General features: G+C 50.5%; 1 protein-coding gene across 3 annotated transcripts in view; it reads right to left on the reverse strand.

Moving 5' to 3' along the window:
• The window catches only part of PITPNM3 (PITPNM family member 3), a 101899-nt gene that overhangs the window by 35381 nt on the left and 44609 nt on the right, over positions 1 to 21909 (reverse strand). For all 3 annotated transcript variants that reach the window (XM_058676608.1, XM_004594871.2, XM_058676607.1), the window contains exon 3: positions 17569 to 17676. In XM_058676608.1, coding sequence (XP_058532591.1) covers positions 17569 to 17671 — 103 coding nt within the window. In that variant the 5' untranslated portion in view covers positions 17672 to 17676. The remainder of the gene's footprint in view (positions 1 to 17568; positions 17677 to 21909) is intronic.

A 21909-nucleotide genomic window follows, 5' to 3' on the forward strand; every position in this document is an offset into this window, starting at 1 on the left:
ACAAATATATATATATATATACACACACACACACACACACACACACACACACACACACACACATACGTATATATGTATATATGTATATGTATATATAATATGGGCTTGAACATAAAATTATTGCCCATTAAGAAACATAAACCCCAAAGCCAGGAACCCATGAAGCACTAATCACAAGCCCCAACTACAGTGCAAGTGCCTCCTGCCTTTTTCGGGCATGGCCTCGTTGCCAGGCTCCGAGGGCAGGAAGGGATGAGCCAAGGGCCGGGCCAGGTCTGAGTCATCCCCTCCGTGTTCTGTCGCCATGCCTGGAGTAGCTGCTCACCCGCACTGGGGAGGAGACACGGATCCCATTTGGTCCTATCATTGCCAGAGTATAAACAGGACTGTTAGCCTTGGCAGGATTTCTGTAGGCGAGGATGCCCAGGAGGAAAGTGGGCAAGGAGGTGCGTGCTAGGCTGCTGGTGGGAGGGGAGGGAGCGGGAGCACAGGTAGGAAAAAGGGGTGGGGTGTTGGGGGGAGACAGGTGTTCCATACGAGACGGGAGAACAACAGTGGAGGTCAAAGCCAAGCTCAGGGACTCCTCCAACCTGCCAGGAAGCGGGGACTTGGATGTGAAGGCCGCACCTGGGCATGCAGATGCTCTGTGCTTTGGCCTAGCATGCTCCCACCTGGTCCCTCTGACAAACACCCTGTTTCTAGAGAGGGGTCCCGGGTGCAGGGTAGGGAGGCACTGCTGAGCCCACCAATCGTGGGCAAGAACAGGCCTGCTGTGTGAGGAGGCATCTGTGTGTCTGGGACCGCAGAAAGCTGCTCTGCCAGCCCAGTTCCATCTTTCTTCAAAGCAGCCGCCAGTGGGGCGAGGAGTCGGCCCTGAACCCCGGCTTCCTGATTAGCAGGCTCCCAGGACGGAGGCGATTAACCAGATGTGCAGCTGGTTCAGCTGCCACCTAAATGAGACACCACTTGGCCCGCAGCTTGGCAGGGCCCCTGGGTCCTCCCAACAGTCTTACGGCAGCTAGAGCTTGCTTCAAGCACAGAGGCTGCCAGGAGCACCTGTGAGCAGCCTGGCCTGCACCAAGAGAGTTGAGTGTCAGCAGCAGCAATTCCTGGTAGCCACACCCCGGGCTGGGGGCCGGCTCTACACGGCCCTGGGAGCCTGAGCTGCCGCATCTCCTCCAAGAAAGTCCTGGCAAGAATGCTAGTGGTTTCCTAAGTGGTTTTTGCACCGCCTCCTCCCAATTCCCTCCTGACAAACTGCAAGCCCAAGAAAGCAAAATAGATGGCTGGGGATGAGACATCACCTTTGATGGACGCCTGGGACACTAATGGGAGGAGGTGACATGGGGAGGGAGGGGATGACGACATGGGGGAGGCAGGGACCCCAGATGGATGGTTGGACAGAGTCTTAGGGAAAAGAAAGCATTGGGAAACCTCCAGGGACAGTCTCGGGGGCAGCAAGAGCCGGGTCTGGCCTGCGGGCTGTCCACTTCCAAGGCCTTGGGCACCCTCACCAGGCCTTGGGCAGCTCGTGAAGCAAGACTGAGGCGAGAGCTGCCCGCAGCCCCGAGCAGAGGAACGGGCACCAAATGCAGCACCCTTTTGCACGTCAGGTCAGGATCAAGGGCACTGCCTCTGTCAGAGCCCCTGAAAACCCACAGCCCGACCTTGGCCCCACTGCTCATTCCCTGGCCCCTTTCGCTGTCCTCCACACTGGCTTCCTGAATGATCTTACTAAACAGCAGTCCTTCATTCCCTGCCTGAAATCCTCCCATGGATCCCAAAGGCCGCATTCAGTCTGGCATTCAAGGCCTTCATCTGCAACCTCCCCACCCCTACCCATTCTTGGACACCTTCTCACCCTTTTCCATCTCCAGCCCAGTGTCACCCCCACCTCCCATGTTAACCTCAGGACAGGTGAGCTGCACGTGGCACCCTGAATCTCCCTGTCTTCTTGTCCCTGCCTCCATGCCTTTATGTGTCATTCCCTGCGTGGCCTGTCCTCTTTAACCCCTGGTGTCTCAGCTCCTGGGCCACATCCCCTGCGGTGCCTCTGCACGAGAGTCCCCCACTCATCAGGGCCATCATCTCACCATCAGCACCCAACCCCTACTCTGAGTTGCTCATGTGTCTGTCTCCTGCAGACATGAAGCAAGTATCAGCCACGGGCACAGAAAGGGAACAAACTCACTTGTCCAGAGAGGCTCAGCTGTGACCTGGACAGGGTGTGGTGGGCATGGAGCCACTTAGCCGCACTGGGCATGAGGGAAAGAGCCTGGGGTAAAAGGGGGGCTTTCCTGGAGAACTGCACAGACTCATGGGACTGTGGAGCAACTCAGCAAGGAGCAGGACAATAGCAGGGAGCCCCAGGGAGGCTCGGCAAGTGCCATTGCCCCCTGCCCTGCCGTAGCCATTTGGCTAAAATACAGAGGAATGGATGAGCAGGAGCCGTGGCCCAGAAGTCATGACCTTCAGAAACTACCTTGGATGGTGACAGGGTTGAGCAGTGATCTGAGCACACTGTCACTTCAGAAGTCTCATGGTGGGCTACATAGCCAGCATTTTGTTTTTAGAGATTTGTTTGTTCATTTGAAGGGCAGAGTGACAGCAAGAGGGAGAAAGAGAGGGGAGGATAGCTTCTATCTGCTGAGTCACTCCCCCAAAATGGTCATGACGGCTGGGGTTACACCAGGCCAAAGCCAGGAGCCTGGAACCCCATCCTGGTCTCATGTGGGTGGCAGAGACTCAAGCACCTGAGCCAACATCTACCACTTCCCAGGCATACTGGCAGGAAGTTGGATTGGAAACAGAGCAGCCAGGACTCCAATCACCAGGTCAATGCGAGAGGACAACACTGCAAGTGGCAGCTTACCCACCTGAGCTGCCCCAGTGGGATTGCATGAAGATCACCGCCCCTCCCCCCGCAGCACTAGCGAACAGCATGGATCATTTTTATCAAAATGAGTCTTCAGGAGCCATGTAAAATAAGGAGCACCTTTAGCAGAACAAAACTGAGTGGGGATGGGGGTCAGACGGGGCAGGGAGAAAAGGGACGTGAGGGAGCATGGGCAACACTCCGTTAGAGTAGAAAGCAGAGAGAGCTGATGGAAAGAGGCTGAATTGCCTACATAACTTGCAGGACCCAGGGCAACACGAAAAGGCAAGGATTTGTGGCTTAGAATGAAGGCTCTCAGGATGGCAGCGAGTAGATGCAACCTTTCTTTTCAAGGGCAGACTTGTGGAATCTACCAAGGCCAAATGACCCAAAAGCCTGCCAAGGGGAGAGGAAGCAAGGGGCTGAGTGATGGGAAGGGAGGGTGTGGCCAGAGTACAGGCAGTTCAGAAGGACCGGCAGGTCACGGGGGGAGATACACGTGCAAAGGAAGCTTCTGTGGCTATCAGGGCTTCCCTAGTACAGGAGCCAGGGGCTTTAGTCCTCTCCTGACCCTTGCTTGTACCAAGCAAAGACATCTGTCCCCAAGTGTGGGGACAGACTCTCAGAGGAATAGGACACTATGGGGTGGGGAGGCTGAAAATAACCCAAGAGACGTAAGCTAGAAGCTACTGGATCAACTTCCCCAGCGTTGTTTGCTACCTTCCCCCATAATTAGATAGCAGCAGGTGCACACAGCAGATCGCATTGCTCAGCAATAGGCTAACAGGGAGCTGTCCATACAAAGTGGAGCACACGTCCAAACATCACCAAATACTGGAGGGGAGCCAGCACTGTGGGAGACAGGCGGCAAACTCAGCGACAGGAGGCAGAGAACACAAGGCAACGGACACGTGTCTCCCTGGGACCAAGTGCACAAGGCAACAGACACGTGCCTCCCTGGGACCAAGTGCGCAGGCAATGGACACGTGCCTCCTTGGGACCGAGTGAGCGTCACACTCATTCCCGATTCTGTAATGTGAAAGTGCTTTGGAGTCACGTAGAGGCCTGGTGAATGCAGCTCCTCAGAGGTCAGCAGATTCAATGGGTTCTGCCACTCCCATTTTTACAAGTTCCCAGGTGAGAGGTGCGGGGGAAGAACAGGGAGATGTGGCTATTTGGAAAGCTGAAGGCAGGGGATCGACCATGGGTGTCTAGGCAGCCCCTGTCAACAAGAGCGTGGCCTTGTTGCACGAAGTTTGCTTGAAGGCCAAGAACAAGCATGACTGAAAATTGCTCCTCGGGTGACAGCTCATAGACCCTCAGCACAAATTGTTCTGGAAGAGTATAAAAGATCGACGACACAGTGCCAAGGACCAAAAGGAATGTATCCCAGGAATGCAAGGTTATTCGGTTTATTAAAAGGAATCAGACTAGTCAAATAAAGGAAAACCACATAAGCATCTCAAAAAATACACAGAAAAAGCATTTGGGAAAAAAAAAAAAACCACACCTTTTCCTGAATAAAATAAAGCAATAAAACAAAAGCACTCCAACAAACTAGGAATAAGACCAGACATAGGACAACTACAGGAAACTCAGCTGCTAACAGCATATTCATTGGTGAGGAATTGAGGACTTGGACCTTGAGTTCGGAGCAGACCAAGACGTCATCCAGCGTTGTTTGGGAGGGTTGGGGAAAGTAGGTGGCGCAGAGAAATAAAAGGTGTCCAGTGGGGAAGGAAGAAGTAAAACCATGACCATCTGGAGACACTATGATCTTACGCATAGAAAGCTCTGCAAGAATCTCCCCCCAAAAAGAATAAAAATAAATGAACTCAACAACATTTCAGAATACAAGATCAATATAGAAAGATCAGCTGAATTTCCACAAAACCATCATAAGTAGCCTGAAAATGAAATTAGGAAAATAGTTCCAGCTATAATAGACTCAAAAAGAGTAACTGAGGAATGACTTTTAAGTGTTATGTATTTGTGAGGCAAAGACAGATAAACACACAAAGATCTCCCTCCCATCTGCCGTTCATTGTCCAGTGCTCACAACAGCTAGGCTGACCCAGGGCAAGGCAAGAACCTGGAATCCCCTAGCTCTCCCACGTGGGCAGCAGGGGCTAAGACCCACTGCTTTCCAGGCGCACTGGCAGGGAGCTGGGACTGGATCCCGGGCACTTGAATCCGGGATGTGAGCTTTCTAAGCAGGGCCTCAACTCACTGTTACCACCACGCCCACCCCAAGGACTACATTTCACAAAACAAGTGCGCGACTCGCACACTGAAAACTACAAAACATCTTCGAAAGAAATTAACTATTTAAAGCATGTGTAGTCATCTCATATTTGTAGATTGGCTCTAATAATGCGGCGAATATGGAGACACTCTGCAAATCAACCTATTGAGTCAATACAATCCCAGTCAAACTCTCAGCTGGCTTTCTAGCTGACCTCAAATCACAGAACTGCCAGGACTGCAGACCAGTCCAAGCCACCTTGCACAAGGACAACTTTGGCGGACTCCCTTCTCATTTCAAACCGACTTCAAGTGTCCAGTAGTCAGGACTTTGTGGTAGATGGGCACAGATAGATGAGTGGGACAGAACTGAATGTCCACAAACAAACTCGTATATCTGTGATCTGCTGATTGTTGAAAATCCAGCGGAGGAAAGAACAGACTTTCCAAAGATTGGTGTTGGGCTCAATGGCCACCCACACACAAAAAGATGAAGTTGAACTTCTACTTCACACCAAGCATAAAATAAGCTCTAAATGTATCAAAGAACTAAATATAAAGGTGAAAACAAACAAACAAAAAAAACCTAGAAGACACTGAGATAAATCTTCATGATGTTGGATTCAGCAGTGTGTCTAAAAGCACAAATAATTTTTCTAAGTAGATAAACTGGACTTCATCAACAATTTAAAAATTGTGTGCTGCCAAAAACATCATCAAAACAGTGTAGGAACAACCCACAAAATGGAGAAAGTACTTGTAAATCACATTGTTTATAAAGACCTGTTCACGTCATAACAAACTGACAACTCACTATTTAAACAGGCACTAACACAATCTTAAGAAGGCAAAGAATTTGAATGGGGGCTGATGTTGTGGTGTAGTAGGTTAAACCTCCACTGCAACGCTAGCATTCCATATGGGTGCTGGTTTGACTCCCGGCTGCTCCACTTCCCATCCAGATTTCTGCTAATGTGTCTGGGAAAGCAGTGGAGGATCACTGAAGTCCTTGGACTCCTGTACTCATGTGGAAAACCCAGGGGGAGCTCCAGGCTCCTGGCTTCAGACCAGCCCAGGCAGCCGTTGAGGTCATTTGGGGAGTAAACCAATGGATGAAAGATCTGTGTGTGTGTGTGTGTGTGTCCTCTCTCGTTCTCTCCCTGTAACTCTGCCTTTTTAATAATAATTTTTTAAAAATCTGAATAGACATTTCTCCAAAGAAGGTAAATGTCCAATAAACCTAGAAAAAGGTGCTTAAGAGCATTGATCACTAGGGAAATAAAAAATAAAATCACAATTCATTAGAACATGATCCATTAGTAGAATGGCAATAACCACCAAGGCAGGAGGCAGTAGGTGCTGGTGAGGATGTGAAGAAACTGGTCCCACTCACCTTCGTGGTGGGAGTGGCCAGAGAATACAGCTACTTGGGGAAAGAATTGGACAGTTTCTCAAAAAGTTGACGAGAATTACCATAAGATACAGTAGCTCCACACCCAAGAGAACTGAAAACACGTCCACCAAAAGCTTGTCTGAACACTTACTGCTAGCAGCACCCATTACAGCCAAAGGGTGCAAGCCACGCAGATGTCCATCAGCGGGTGATTGATGTACAAGACGCAGCGTGTCCATTCACACAATCGTATCACGCAGCCACCAAGAGCAGTGACACACGACTCACACTAGCATATGGATGAATCTCAAAACCATTATGCAAAGGGAAACCAATCAGACACAAAAAGCCGTGTACTGCTTGATTCCATTGACAAGAATTTCCAGAACAGGGAGTGACCGGTACCAGGGATGGGGTTTCCTTTTGAAGTGATTTAAAAATTTTAAAAAAGAATGTTCTGGAACCAGATAACAGTGATGGTTTTGTCACAATATGAACACATTGAAACCAATGATATGCACACTTTACCAGGGTAAGTTTTTAGGGCATGTGAATTAGAACTCCCTTTTGTAAAAAACTGGGCAACTGGTCACAGCAGCTACATGCCACCTTCAATAAGTGCCACCTTCAAAATCGAGATGGCTGCACCCTGTGTCCTAATCTCATTCATGTTCTCTGAGCAATGTGTGTCTGTTTCCACTCATCTCTCACCAGGAGACTGAAAGTGAAGGAGACTTTTAAAAAACAGAATAGGCCCAGGGCCTCCATGAGACAGTGTCAGGTGTCACGTGGAAATCAGAGCCTGTGGATGTGGAGAACTGTAAAGAAAACACACTGAAGCTCCAGTGCAATGGGAACAGCTCATGAAAGGAAAGGGGCTGAGCATCTGGTCAGAGCCAAAGATCAGGAGCGGAAATCAAAACATTCATGGAAGGGACGGGCACTGGGGTGCAGTGGGCTCAACCTCGGGGTGGGACACCCTCATCCCCTATTGGAGCATCAGTTCAAGTTCCCACTGCTCTATTTCCAAACCAACTCCCTGCTAACGCACCCAGGAAGCAGATGATGATGGCCCCTGCCTCCCTCAGAGGAGATCCAGATGGAATTCCTGAGTCCTGCCTTCCATGCCCCTGAGTTCAGGTCCAGCCTCGGCTGCTGCGGCCATTTGGAGAGCCAGAGGCTAGAGGATTCTCTCTCTCTCTCTCTCTCTTTCTGCCTTTCACATAAGTAGATACTTCTTTTTAACTCCTGGAAAAATAAAATTAAAATTTTATGCAAACCTCCCAGGGACTTTTTGAAGCCCGCCTTGCAGCATGCCAGGGATGAGATTCTGAACCAGTGAGCTCCCCGAGTTTGCTTTCAGAGCATGTTCCTGTGTTGCTGGACGGATCATCTTGCAACCTTGTACTCCAGGGTAGCCAGACTGCGATCAACAAGGAATGAGTCCAAGCTGCGAGAAACCAGCTGGAGCCAGATGTTTACGCACACTGTATAAAGATGCATACTGTACTCAGGGAGGGCCCCCTTCCTCTGCATCTCAGACACCCCCTCGACCCTCTCTGTAAGAATTTTCACCAACAGCTTCTTGGGGAGGCAGATTCTTTAGGGCGCTCCCTGCGTTCCTGTCGCAGGGAGAAGTCTCCCCTGTGTACCTGCTGTCTGGGCCTGGTTATTTGGTGACACTTCCGTGAACAGACCCTCAGGGCCTCCTAAGAGGATCAAGAATGAGAACAAAGAGCACCTGATGAGCAAAAGTCAGAGAAGCCACAGCCTCTGCTGAGCATCTGCTGGCTCCGGAAGACAGGATGGAGAGAGAACCGCTTGAAGGGACAAAGCAAGGTAGACTTCACAGCGGTGAACGGGTACCAGCAGGCGCAGGCTCCGCCAGCAACAAAACATCTCACCCAGAAAACAGCTTGTGATCTTTGGCCTTCAAACGCTAAAGACTTCAAAACATAAAGCTTCTGGAAGAAGAACCAACAGGTTACCCACAAAGGGACCAGACTCAAAACTGACATCAGGTGTCTCTGACTTCAAGGAAGCCATGGAGGAGCGTCTTCAAAGATAGTGGGGAACATAAGCCACGGACAAAGGCGCATTCAGACGAGAAGGCAAAACAAAGACTCCTTTAGAAAGGCAAGGAATTGGCAAGTTCCTATCCACCAGCCCTGCCTACGGAGCAGATCAGGAGCTAGCCCAGGAGAAAGAGGGAAGACCTGCCAGAGGGAATGATGGAATTCAGGAAGTAACAGGGAGAGCTGATACAGCACGTATTAGTTAATGCAGCTAATACAGTTTTCCTGGATGTAAATCATACTTAAATAAACTTATCTGAAGAGAAATGAGAATGGGAAGGAAGGAAAAAAGAGGAAGGGCACAGGGAGAAGTCTGTGCAAAAAGAAACCAAAAAATGTCGTTTTCAGTTGGTAAAGGAACTGGCAACAATTTGTACCAACTAGCAGGGACCAGGTAACTGTGAGAGAAGGAAGTAACACCGAAGCAGGGCTGGGTGTTCGGCACGGAGGTTAGGGTGGCACTTGGGACGCCCACATCCCACACAAGAAGATCTGGGTTTGAGTCCCGGCTGTACTTCTCATCCAACTTTCTCCACTCACACTGGTGGCAGCAGGTGGTGGCGCATGTACTTGGGTTTCTACCACCCACATGGGAGACCTGGACTGAGTTCCTGGCTCCTGGCTTCGGCCTGGCCCAGCCACAGCTGCCACGGGCTCTTGAACAATAAGCAAACAGCAACCAAAAAAAAATAGCTCCTCTCTCTTTCGCTCTCGCTCTCCTCCCCTTTCAAGGAAATAAAAGCGGGTAAAAATCTTAGAGAAAAGCAGCAGCTAGCAGACGTCCTTGCCTATTCAGCAACAAGATATGCTGACTGAATCCAGATGCTGCAAGGAAATATGTCTTCAAACGTGAATTACAGATACAGAGGAGGAGTGTATAAGAAATGTCAGTGTGTCAATAAGAAAGAAAAAAATGAAAGGAGAAAACTGCGCTGATACATTTGTTGAATAGAGAACTTGGCACCCAACTTCTAGAGATGACATATATGTTTTTAGATTCATTTGGAATATTCTCTCTCTCACATACACACACATACAACTGTGTTAAGTAAGGATTCCAAAAGGACAGCACTTATCAAATGTATTAATCACAAATGAAATAAAATTGCAAATCAACAAGAAAAATAATCTGTTCACCCATAGCTTTATAAACTGTTCCAAGTAACACTTTAGGAAAAGAGGTAGAAAATGTAGGTTTACAATGACTGATGGTGAGAGGGTTATTTATGCAAGTCCTGTGGGATGCAGCCAGAATGACGATCGGGGTCTTGCATGGTGTGGCAGGGAGGCATACACCTGAAATTTATTCAGCATGGGAGGTCCCTTTAAGAAAAAGATCACTGGGCTGGCCGCAATAGTCTAGTGCCTAAATCCTTGCCTTGCATGCGCTGGGATCCCATACGGATACTGGTTCATGTCCCAGCTGCTCCACTTCCCGTCCAGCTCCCTGCCTGTGGCCTGAGAAAGCAGTAGAGGACGGCCCAAAGCGTTGGGACCCTGCACCAATGCGGAGATCCAGAAGAAGCCCCTGGCTTTGGATCAGCTCAGCTCCAGCCATTGCAGACTTGTGGAGTGAACCTGCAGATAGAAGGTCTGTATCTCCTTCTCTCTGTATATCTGCCTTTCCAATAAAAATAAATAAATCTTCTAAAAAAATAAGAAAGAAAAAGATCATCAAGAAATCCTACTCTTGCGAATGTGACCCCAACCAGGAGCACGTGGCTACCTCATGAGAACCGACCCTTCCACGCACACGTGTGAATCACAAAACCAGAACCATCAGCAACCCTTCTCCCCGGAATTCAGAAAAAGGACAAACAGCATCGCCCAATGAAAACAGAAGACAATGAAATAAAAACAGTACTTATTTGTGTTAATTAACCAGGAAAAAAATAGAATTGGTTACTAAAAATAAGATCTGTGTCTTTGAGAAGAGCATCATACTTTTTAGAAAAACTGATTAAGAACGAGGTGTGGAGTAGATACGAGTAAACAATTGGGGGTGAGGAAGAAGACATCACTTTCCAAAGAGGTATTTATCCAGCTTGCAGATGCCTTGGGAAAAGGTCTCCTTCGGTAAAACACTAAAACACCTCCATGCTGGGGGCAGACAATTGTAAAAACTGCTGGGTTTGACTCCTCCCTCCAGCTCCTGATCCCAGGTTCCTGCTCAGGCACACCCTACAGACAGCAGGTGATGGCCCAGTAGCTGGATTCCAGCCATGCGTGTAGGAGACCTAGATGGAATCTCAGGTTCCGGACTTTGGCCCTGGCCCAGCAGATGGGAGAAGCTTACTCCTTCTCCCCATCACTCGCTCCAGCTCTCTCTCTCTCTGCCTCTTTCTCTATTAAATGAATCGATGAATTTTTTTAAAGATTTGTTTATTTTATTGGAAAGTCAGATATATAGAGGTAAGGAGAGACAGAGGAAGATCTTCCATCCGTTGATTCATCCCCAAGTGGCCCCAATGGCCAGAGCTATGCCAATCTGAAGCCAGGAGCCAGGAACTTCTTCCGGGTCTCCCTCGCAGATGAAGGTCTCAAGGATTTGGGCCTTTCTGGATTGCTTTCCCAGACCACAGGCAGGGAGCCGGATGGGAAGCAGGGCTGCTGGGACATGAACCGCCACCTATATGGGATCCTGGAGCATGCAAGGCAAGCACTTCAGCTGCTATGATACCACGCTGAGCCCTAAATCAATAAAATTTAAAATCTATGTTTCTTTTGGGTGCTGGCATTGTGGCACCACATGTAAAGCCTCCTCTTTATCCGCCAGCATCCCACATGAGCATCAGTTCGAGTCCCAGCCACTCCACTTTTGATATGCCTGGAAAAGCAGCAGAAAATGGGCCAAGTGTTTGGGGCCCTGTCACCCATGGGGGAGACCTGGAAGAAGCTCTGGGTTCCTGGCCTCAGGCTGGCACAGCCCTGGCCATTGGAAGCGAACCAGCAGATGGAGGATGTCTCTGTCTCTCCCTCTTGCTGTCGTCACTCTGCAATACAGCATCACAGATCCCGCTTAAAGCCTGTGGTCACCCCTGCCACTCAGCACTGATAGCACGATGTGGCAGAGCCTTAGCGCAGAATCACTGTGAGCCACAAAATGGAAGGCAGTGAAAGCATTCTATCACCTAACGTGATGCAACCTAAAAGAAAAAAATACAGATGTACATGATAACATTATAAATAATACAACTCTCTAGTTATAAAGCCTAAGGGAATCTGTAGACAAATCATTGAACTAATGAAAAAGAATTCAGTAAAGCAGCGACCTTTCAATCACAACACAGATTTTTAAGAAAATTATATCCGCAATGTATATATAAAGATCTCTTAACACCAGTACTAAAAGGATAAATAAGCCAATAGAAGATGTTCAAATGGTATGCTTCAAATGGTATTCAAGGAAAAAAAAACATTTTGGCGGGTGGGGGAACATTCAACTTCACTTGAAAAATCAAATGAAGACAAAACAGTGTCAAAATATTCTCACTCATCCATCAGGTACAATTGTAGATTTGGCCTGATGTCTTAAGCAAGCATTGTGAGGCACAGGGTGATTCAATCCCCCGTGGGTGTGAAGGAGCCACATTCGCATAGCTTTTGAGGAGATCCATTTAGCAGAATCTGTTGCAATTATCAATGCTTAAAATATGTCAATAATTTATTTTTTTTTTGAAAGCATGTGTATGAGAGAGATATCGTCTACTTGCCGGTTCACTCTCCAAATGTTCACAACGTCCAGGGCCAGGCCAGACTGAACCAGGAACTTGTAACCCCAGCTGGGTCTCCCACATGGTTAGTCCAGCCTCCGCTGCCTTTTAGGCACATTGGCAGGGAGCTGGAATTGGAAGTGAAGCAGCCAGGTTTCAAACCGTCATTTTAATGTGTGATGCTGGCATTGCAGGTGGCAGCTTAACTCACTGCACCACAATGCCGGCCTCCAGTTGTACATATATTTTTTTAAGATTTATTTATTTTTATTGGAAAGGCAGATATACAGAGCAGAGGAGAAACAGAGAGGAAGATCCTCCATCCGATGATTCACTCCCCAACTGAGCCGCAACGGCCGGTGCTGCACCAATCCGAAGCCAGGAACCTCTTCCAGGTCTCCCACACGGATGCAAGGTCTCAAAGCTTTGGGCCGTCCTCAACTGCTTTCTCAGGCCACAAGCAGGGAGCTGGATGGGGAGCAGGGCCACCGGGACTAGAACTGGTGCCCATATGAGATCCCAGCGCATGCAAGGTAAGGATTTTAACCACTATGCCATTGCGCTGGGCCCAAGTGTGTACGTATTTAATCCACATAGCCGACTTCTAAGAACAGAGAATGTAAGTGTCTATCACAACAGAATGGTAATGTGAGTCTTGGTGCCCTTTGAACCAGAAATGCTACAGTAAAAGCTGCAGGAGTGTTGACCCACATGCAAAGCTCTCCAAGGCCAACCGTGAAATGGGAAGAAAGGGAGGCAGCAGTATACAGGCGCAAAGTGCGCTGTTTCCAGAGAGACGCCCTGAGCAGCTAACCTCGGCAGTGAGAGCGGAAAAGGAAGGGAGACGGGGACTTTATTTGTTTGTATCATTGATTTTTGTTTTGTTTTGTTTTGTTTTGTTTTGTTTCTCAAATGTTCTCAAGAAACAAGGTGGGCATTTGTTCAAAGCAGAGTTATCCACAAAAGGCAACTCACATGTCCATCAGCAGAGGACTGGATCAACAAAGTATGGCACGAGACAAAATACTCAGATGTAAAACAGAATGTGGTATGGACTCGTGCTACAGCATGAATGAATCTCAGACCCATTTATACACAAGGAAGAAAGCTTGACACCAAAGGACCACACCAACATTTGGAGTCCGGTGAAGTCAAATCCGTAGCCATAAAGGGGAAGTGGGGATTGTCAGGCACACTGGGCATTAGCGTGGAAAAGTCCTGGGGGTGAGGTGGCAGGGAGGAAAAGGTTTTGGAGATGGAGGTAAAGGTGGACGGCAGCAACAGCCACACAGAGCACAGGTGCCTGTGCCTCTGAGCTGCCCACTCGGGGACGGCTCCAGGGCAGGTGCTGGGCGTGGTGCCTGAGATGCTGTTGGGGACAACCTGCATCCTGGAAGGGAGTCTGCAGCTCCCATCTCAGCTCTGCTCTCTATTCCAGCTTCCTACCAGTGTGTACCCCGGAGGGGACAGAGGGAATGGTCTAAGCACTGGGGTCCGTGCCACTCACATGGACAAATGTGAATTGAGTTCCCATCTGCTGGCTTTGACCTGGATCAGTTCTGACTACAAACAGCATTAAAAAAAAAATGTTTTTGTTATTTTTATTGGAAAGTCAGATAAACAGAGAGAAGAAGAGACAGAAAGAAAAGATCTTTTGTCTGCTGACTCACTCCCCAAGTGGTCTCAGTGGTTGGAGCCATCCAAAGTCAGTAGCCAGGAGCCTCTTCCGGTCTCCCATGCAGGTGCAGGGTCCCAAGACTTTGGGCCGGTCCTCAACTGCTTTCCCAGGCCACAAGCAGGGAGCTGGATAGAAAGTAGAGCAACCGGGACACAAACCAGTGCCCATATGGGATCCGGTGCATACAAGGTGAGGACTTTAGCCACTAGGCTAATGTGCTGGGCCCTATAAATAGCATCTTTAGGCATCTGGGGGAATGAACCAGAGAATAGAAGGTCTCTTTCTCTTTCCTGCCTACCCCCACTTCTCCTACCTTTCTGATAAGCAACTTTTTAAAGCAGAATGGCTTTGATGGTGCATTTTATGTCTATGTTACTACAATAGAAACGCTAAATAAGTCACAGACAAGCACTTGTAGAACGTTTATCATAAACAAGTTGCTTTGAGCTGCTGCTCATGGACTCTTCCATGAAAACGTACATGTGCTGGGCAACATGTTACCAAAAATGTGAGATGCAACCAAGCTTAAAATACAGCACGGGCAACACTCAAGCCTCTAGAAATACGAGGGAAGTGCAGGCTGCAGATGAAAGCCAAAGCCTGGGGCAGGCACACCCACCGTCCCTGGGTCAGAAGGCTGGGAGCTGTCACCCTGCGGGTGGGAAGGTGTCGACACACAGCCCCCTCTGTGGCAGACAGCCTCCGCAGGGTGAGGCTGTCCCTAAGGGAACTAAACACAAAGCCTCCTGCAGGGAGCCGAAGGAACCACTGGCAGACAGCCAGAAAGAGAGAAGTCACACCTGGGTCAGTAGAACCCTCAGGCTCACCGCCTGTGGATGTGCTGGCTAAGCTCATCCCACCCGTGGGGAATGGGATCCTTAAGCTGTGGATGTGACCGATAACATCATCTAGACAAGTGAAACCCTCACGCCCCGTGGAAAGAAACACAAGACGCACGGCTTCCACCAAAAAGAGAAGAAGGGAAGATAGGATGAGTCCACGATGAATAGTGAAAACAAAGGGACAGATACCATGTGAGTGTGAGCATAAACACATGCAGCGTGCACACACACTCGTGCACGAAGACACGCATGCACAAGCACACCAGAAATAGCAGCCGCCAGAACCGGAGCTGTTCAACCCATCCCGAAGTGCCTACACAACATGCGATGTCAACGGTCAGAGAGGAAAGGCGAAATCCACAGCAGGGCTAAGGCTGAGGGGGAAGAGGGCGAGCTCCGTTTACAGCTGGCAGGACATGCAGGTGGAGGTTAGCAGTGGGCTGTGGCAGGGAGAGGTTGGCTGGGGACGTATGTGGGAGCCCTGCTGCAGGTAGCTCAGATGTCTGTGGAAGAACTGGGACTGGCCGGCGCATCAAACGCAAGGGGGAGGGCTTCCCTGGGAAGTGGATGAGTGGATACGTGGTAGATGCAAACCTGGGTTTGTCTTTTTAAGGATACCAAATATTGTCTCAGGGAAGACCCTCCTGGGGTTTCTGCTGTAGAGGAAAGGGCAAAGAAGCACCTGCAGGGGCTGGCATTGTGGTATAGAGGGTAAAGTCACCACCTGCCATGCCAGTGTCCCCTATGGGCATCAGTTCAAGTCTTGGCTGCGCCTCTTCTGAGCCAGCTCCCTGCTAAAGGCCTGGGAAAAGCAGCAGAGGATGGCTCAAGTGCATGGGCCCCTGACTGCCATCCATGTGGGACAGCCACTTGAAGCTCCTGGCTTTAGCCTGTTGCAGTGCTGGCTGTTTTAATTATGTGGAAATGGAACCGATGAATGGAAGATCTCTTTCTTTATATGTCCCTGTGGCGCTTGCGCGCGCTCTCTCTCTCTCTCTCTCTCTCTCTCTCTCTCTAACTCTGCCATTCAAAATAAACAGTCTCTAAAGAAGAGAGAAAAAGAAGGGCCCAAAATACATGGTTGTAAGGGCAGTGAAGTGGTCTCTGGGCTGGCCTTGGGAACCTGATGCACCTGTGGTGGTGACCAAGGAAGCTTTCCTGTTAGGAGTACAGGTTTCTTGGACTTGAGTTTGTGGGTGCCCAGAACTGTGCCAAGTCTCCGTCAAATATGGGAGGTGAGACCCAAGAAGAGGGAAATGAGGGACCTGGGTCTGGAGCTGCCACCAGTTTGGATGACCTTGGGCAAGATGGTAACTCCCCTAAGCCCAGGTTCTCTGGACTCCATTCCAGGCCTGCCTGATTTTCAAGACTAGTACTTTGGCCTGGGGAGGGTTCTGAACCAAGAAGGCAAGAGAAGGAGATCAGAAAAAGGAACAGATGTTAGGAACCAGGTGGCCACCACCATGGTTGTCACTCTCCTGGGCATGGCTGGAACCAGATTCCCCAAACACTTGATCCTAAGGATGACCCTGCCCGCCCAGACTGACTGTGCATGGCAAAGGCCAGGAGAGGAAGGTGCTAGGGTTTGGGTGTGGTGTGGGCCCCAGCAGTTCCTGAGCTGCAAGCTTGGTCCCTAAGTGGAACAAGATTGATGACAGAAGGAAATCCTGGGCTCTCACGGGAGAGGATAAGCCCTTGCAACAGTGGATCGTCATGAACAAGCGAGCCCAGCTCCTCCCCACGCCCCTGTTCTCGCAAGTGAGCTCTTGCAGGTGCTCCACTCGCTGCTCTCACACGTCCAGTCCTACGATGCTACCATTGCTGGGGGGTTCCCCCACCCAGCCTCTCCAGAATCATGGGCCAAACAAATCTCTTTCCTCTATGCATTTCTCAGCAGCAGCAATTCTGTGACAGCAAACAATACAGATAAATACAACTGAAAAAAAAAGGGAGTGGGGGAGTGGCCTGAGCTAACAGGTGCAGGGGCAGCATCCTGCATCCTTGGTGGAGCTCTAGAACTAGCTCCACCCCACTGAGGCATCAACCACATTCCACCAATGTCAGAGACTCTGTAAGCCTCGGTTTCCCTAACATGTGAGCTCACACACACACACGTGCACATGTGTGTGCCTTTCAAAGCCTGGCTCCACTGCTCCATTGTCAGGAGCTCTTCCTTGGTCATCGCGTGTCTCCTCCTAAAAGTCCTGCCTCACTCCTCTGGACCAGCAACCTGAAACTTCGCCTGATTCTGTGTCTTGACTGTCACACAGAGGCCTGAACCACTTACCTGTAGTCCCTGCTGCATTTAGAGGGATTGCTTAGGTGGGGCTCAGACCGCGGCAGCCACCCATCCCCAGCCATACCCCTCCAAGTACAACAGTGCAGCCAAGGCAGGTTCTGACCCCCACTTCTGTCCATCTCTCCTTGGCTCCTGCTCCCTATCACAGGCCTGTTTTCACCCAACATAGTCTGACCCCACAGGCCAGAAAGTCCAAACAGCGTGGGCTTCAGTTGCCTTCAATTGCCTGTGCTTTGGGTGTGGCCATTCCATGAACAAGATAATTTCATTGATGTATCCTAGGATTTCTCTGCCCTTATAAAACCCTACCAAGGCCCTCAGATCTTGGGCAGGCTTGGAGGAAAGGGGTTCAGAGAGAGGAATCTGCAGAGGAGATCCCAGTCTCAGCCACAGCGACCAGCCCCACTGTGGGGTGCATGCCCCTGGCAAAAAGAGAAGCAGAGTCTCACCTTGGTGCTCGTCCAGCTTCCCCATGGTCTCAATCTGCTCCACCAGGTCGTTGGAGTTCCACTGGCTCATCCCGAGGAGGATGGCATTCTTGCCCTCGGCCATTTCCTCTGTGGGAAGGATCAGAGCTGGCATCAGCAGGCAGGACTGTGTGCAAGGCGGCCCTGCAGGGAGCTAGGTCACAGGAAGGGTTTATCCCTTCCTCCAGTAGGGGTGGACGGCAGCCTTTCAAACTGTCTGTAGCTAAAGACGGGTTGGAGGCATCCAGGAATCAGGTGCTGCGAGAAGGCATCGTTGTTGTACCTTACTGGGTACTGGGATACCACCCCTGACTATGTAAGAAGATACTGGAGGCCTGTGAGAAGTCTCCACTGAGAGTGGCATTTCATGAAAGGCAGTTTATGGAGAAAGAGCAGAACCTTGCCTCTGGCCAACAGCCTGAAATGGGGCACACTGTTGGATTTCTAAGCCCCCATCCCCCTCAGTAAAATGGAACTATGAATGTCTAACTTTCAGGGTTGTCCCAGGGTGAAACCTTCTGGAACAATCCACAGTGAAGCTTCTGAATTCAAAGGATGCCCTAAGCTATCTGAAACCTTTGGTGCACATCTCAACTTCAGGGACCTCTTAATGCCATCATTCTCTTCCACTCCACCCTGTTACCCCGTCTCTAACCTCGCCCCCTTATTTGAACATAGTAGTGAATGTCCTGAGAGAAATCAGGGAGTGCTAGTCCCCAGCCATCCTGAACACGAGCCCTTGGGTCCTGCACATCCAGTGCCTACATCTGCTACAGCCCCTCATCCTACAGGAAGTCAGTTATTTTTTGAAGATTTATTTACTTTTATTGGAAAGCCAGATTTACAGAGAGAAGGGGAGACAGAAAGAACGAGCTTCTATCCGCTGATTCACTCCCCAAGTGGCTGCAACAGCCGGAGCTCAGCTGATCCAAAGCCAGGAGCCAGGAACCTTCTCCGGGTTGCCCATGTTGATGCAGGGTTCCAAGGCTTTGGACCATCCTCGACTGCTTTCCCAGGCCACAAGCAGGAGTTGGATGGAAAGTGGTGCAGCCAGGACACGAACTTTTGCTCATATGGGATCCCAGTGCTTGCAAAGTGAGGATTTAGCCATTGAGCCACCGCACTGGACCTGGCAGGTCAGTTCTTACAGAACAAACCTATTGGGGTGAGCAGGGGTAGGGGAGAGTTGCCTTCCCCACCCTGGCACACATCAGAAGAGTTATTCTTCCTTCATGCCCACCCCCACCCCCGTACCCTGCACACAGCACAGACACCAAAGGATATGGAAGAGAATCTTGAAGAACGGAGGAGTGAGACCCACTGCGCAGCCAAACAACTTAGCCCAGCAAGTGGACCAGATGCAGTGGAGCGGCTGCTTGGGGAGCTGTCCAGAGTTCTGATCTACAGTGCAGCTGTAGTCATTGCAGACCCCACTGCTGGCGAGGCACCTCCTTCCGACTTAAATGATCACTTTTCCTTTCTCTTACACACTGCGACAGTTAGACAGTGCTTTCCAAATATGAGCTCTCTTAACTTTAGAATAGTACTCAAAAAGTATGATTACCATTTTTTCTATTTCGTAGCCAAGGAAACTGAGGTATGGGGTGAGCTCAGTAGATCATGCTTAAGGCTAAGGTCAGTAGTGGGCCTGGGAGTCAAACTCACATTGAATACTTGAAGAGTTCAGTAGTCCTGGAGAGCCTACCGAGAACTCCCCCTGTTGGCTGCCTGACACTCCAGCTAGGTGTCACACATGCCTAGGTAACTTTCTTGAGCCTGGCAGGTTTCCTCTGTGGAGTGCTCCACCCCTATGAGCAGCTCTGTGTAGTGGTCCCTGGGGCAGAACCTGCCACCTGCAAGCCATGTGCTTTTTGTACATACATGCCCCTTGACTGTCACGGGCTGCTTCCTTAGCTCTTACATGGCAACACCAACTTAGATTTTGTTACTCGTTCTAGCCAGCTGCCGTGGGGACAAACACTACAGTACATCCACAGGAAGTTCCGCAAGCCAAGATGTTGAGCATAAAAAAGAAGGAGGGCCTCACTCTTGGGGAGGCATGGTGCGAAGTGGTTTAAGAGAGTTCAGTCTTGGTGCTGGGTTGACAGTTTTCAGTCCTGGAGCTTGCCACCTGATGGTGTACAATCCATGTGAGGCCTCAGTTTTCTCATCTGTGAAATGCTAAAACAGCCTTGTTTTGTGTCACGGGTTGCTGTGGGGATAGAACGAGATGAACGGTGCTGCTTGCAAGAATGCCTAGCGTGCAGTGGGAACGCAGCCAGCCATGGCCACCACGTGGGACTGTGTCCCAAGGCCCACCCCTAGGGTGCTGTCCCCAGGACATCCCACTCCAGTTGCACAGTCAGACAGTCAGGATCCACCAGCAGCCCACCTGGGGTTCTACATCTCCTGTCTAAGTTACCAAGAATGCAGCTCTCCATCTGTTTGCCCTAACTTTTGTTCGGCAGGGCCTGGATCCCTAAGAGATCTGTGTGTAGCATGCGACACAGCCTTCCTGATGCAAAGAGCCCTGCCCCAGGTCTGGGCTCGGGGAAAGGGGAGAAGAGAGAGCCAACACTCTGGTGCCATGCCAGATGCACAGCCCTCTCTGGCTCTCGGTTTTCTACAGTGATTTAGGGCCTCTCCCAGGGGCACTTGCGAGACCAGCAGAGCCTTGTAGGGTCTGCCAGGGGGCTCTGCAGGGGCGAGCCTTCCTCCTGCAGCTCCAGCCTTCCTCCTGAGGACTGTGGGATCCGGCTGTATCCTCTGTCAATCACAGACTCGCACCACGATTCTCTCCCCGCCTCTGGATCCCTTTCAGGGGGTCTCTCGCTCGTGGCCCTTGTGCTGCTCTCTGGCGCATCTGTCCACCTCTCTGGGCTGCTGGCTCGAGCTCCTTTGCTCTCTCCTTTCTCCAGGAACCTCATCTCCTATGGGTGCAGGATCCTCTCCCTGACCTCCCTCCATTCTCATGGGGCTCCTTGTCTCTCTTGGGGTCCCTGCTCCAGGTCACTCTCCCCCCAACCCATCTCTCATCTCTCCCTGCGTCTCCCATCTCTTCCCTGTCCCTACTCCTGACGCTTGGACTCTTGCCCCATGGGTGGCAGCCACACACAAACACAGAGAGAGAGAGAGAGAGAGAGAGAGAGAGAGAGAGAGAGAAAAGAAGAAGAAGAAGAAGAAGAAGAAGAAGAAGAAGAAGAAGAAGAAGAAGAAGAAGAAGAAGCCGCCGCCTCTGAACCTCTTCCTCTTGGAGTCGCTTGTGTCAGGGGTCCCATGGCTGGGCTCTGAGCTTCACTCTACTCTGTCACTGTAGCCAGGCCTTCCCCGCAGGATACCCAGAGGCCACAAAGAGCTCACATAAGAAAATGCCCTGGCAGTGGGTTTAATCATCCTCTGCATGCTAATTCCCCCCTCTTCCCCTCCTCTCAACTCCCTGTGACCTTGGCCTGGGTGGTTTTAGTACCAGCCCCACCTCCACTAAGCCCAATCCCTGCCAACTAAGCTGAGGCTTATCTGCCATCGCCTGTAACCACAGGCTTGACCTCAAATGGACCTTGACCCTGGCCAAAGCTTGGATCTAGCCCTTTAAGTGTACTCCGTGGTGCTAGAGAGGAGCCTGCCCCTGGCCCTCTCGCTCCCAACCCCAGCAGCCTCTGTGGTCGCAGTTGGGTCTACAGGACACTGGGGCAGGAGCGCTGATCCTCCTGGAGCTGAGGGACTGGGACCCCATCTCCACAGCCACCACACCAGTCTTCCCTGGGACCCAGAGGTGCCACTTTGGCCTCTGGGGTCCCCACCCTGCCCAGTCCCAGGACAGTCTTTGGGCTGCTTCTAGAACATTCTCTACTCCTGTGCCTTCCCACATTGAGGAGACTCATAGTTGCAGCTCCAGTCCCAACTTTCTGCAGATGAGGTCTCTGGGCACCCCTTTCTACTCCCTTTCCACACCCGCTGTGGCTGGGAACCCCAGGAGACTGTGAGACTGCAACCAAAGTCCAGAGCAGGAGCAGAATCCCTGGAATGTGGCCCTCATGCTCTGCAGGCCCCTACCCTGCCTTGGAGCTTCTGCCTGTAAAATGGGGTCATTTCACCCTGTACCACCTCCCCCTCCTGGTTGCCATGGGAAACCAGGAGTCAGAACCACCAACAGATGGCAGCATACAGTCCAGCTCCTCGGGTCCAGCCTCGTTCCTGCCAAGGGGATGGGGCACCTTGGCCATTGCCAGCCCTGAGAGGGGCAGAGGACACATGGGAGGAAGGGAACAGGCAGAGACAGATATTTCACAGTCTGGAGAATCCCCCTGCCTCTGCCCCTGCCCA

This window comes from Ochotona princeps, chromosome 17 (genome assembly GCF_030435755.1).
Source record: "Ochotona princeps isolate mOchPri1 chromosome 17, mOchPri1.hap1, whole genome shotgun sequence".
NCBI classification, from domain to species: Eukaryota; Metazoa; Chordata; class Mammalia; order Lagomorpha; family Ochotonidae; genus Ochotona; species Ochotona princeps.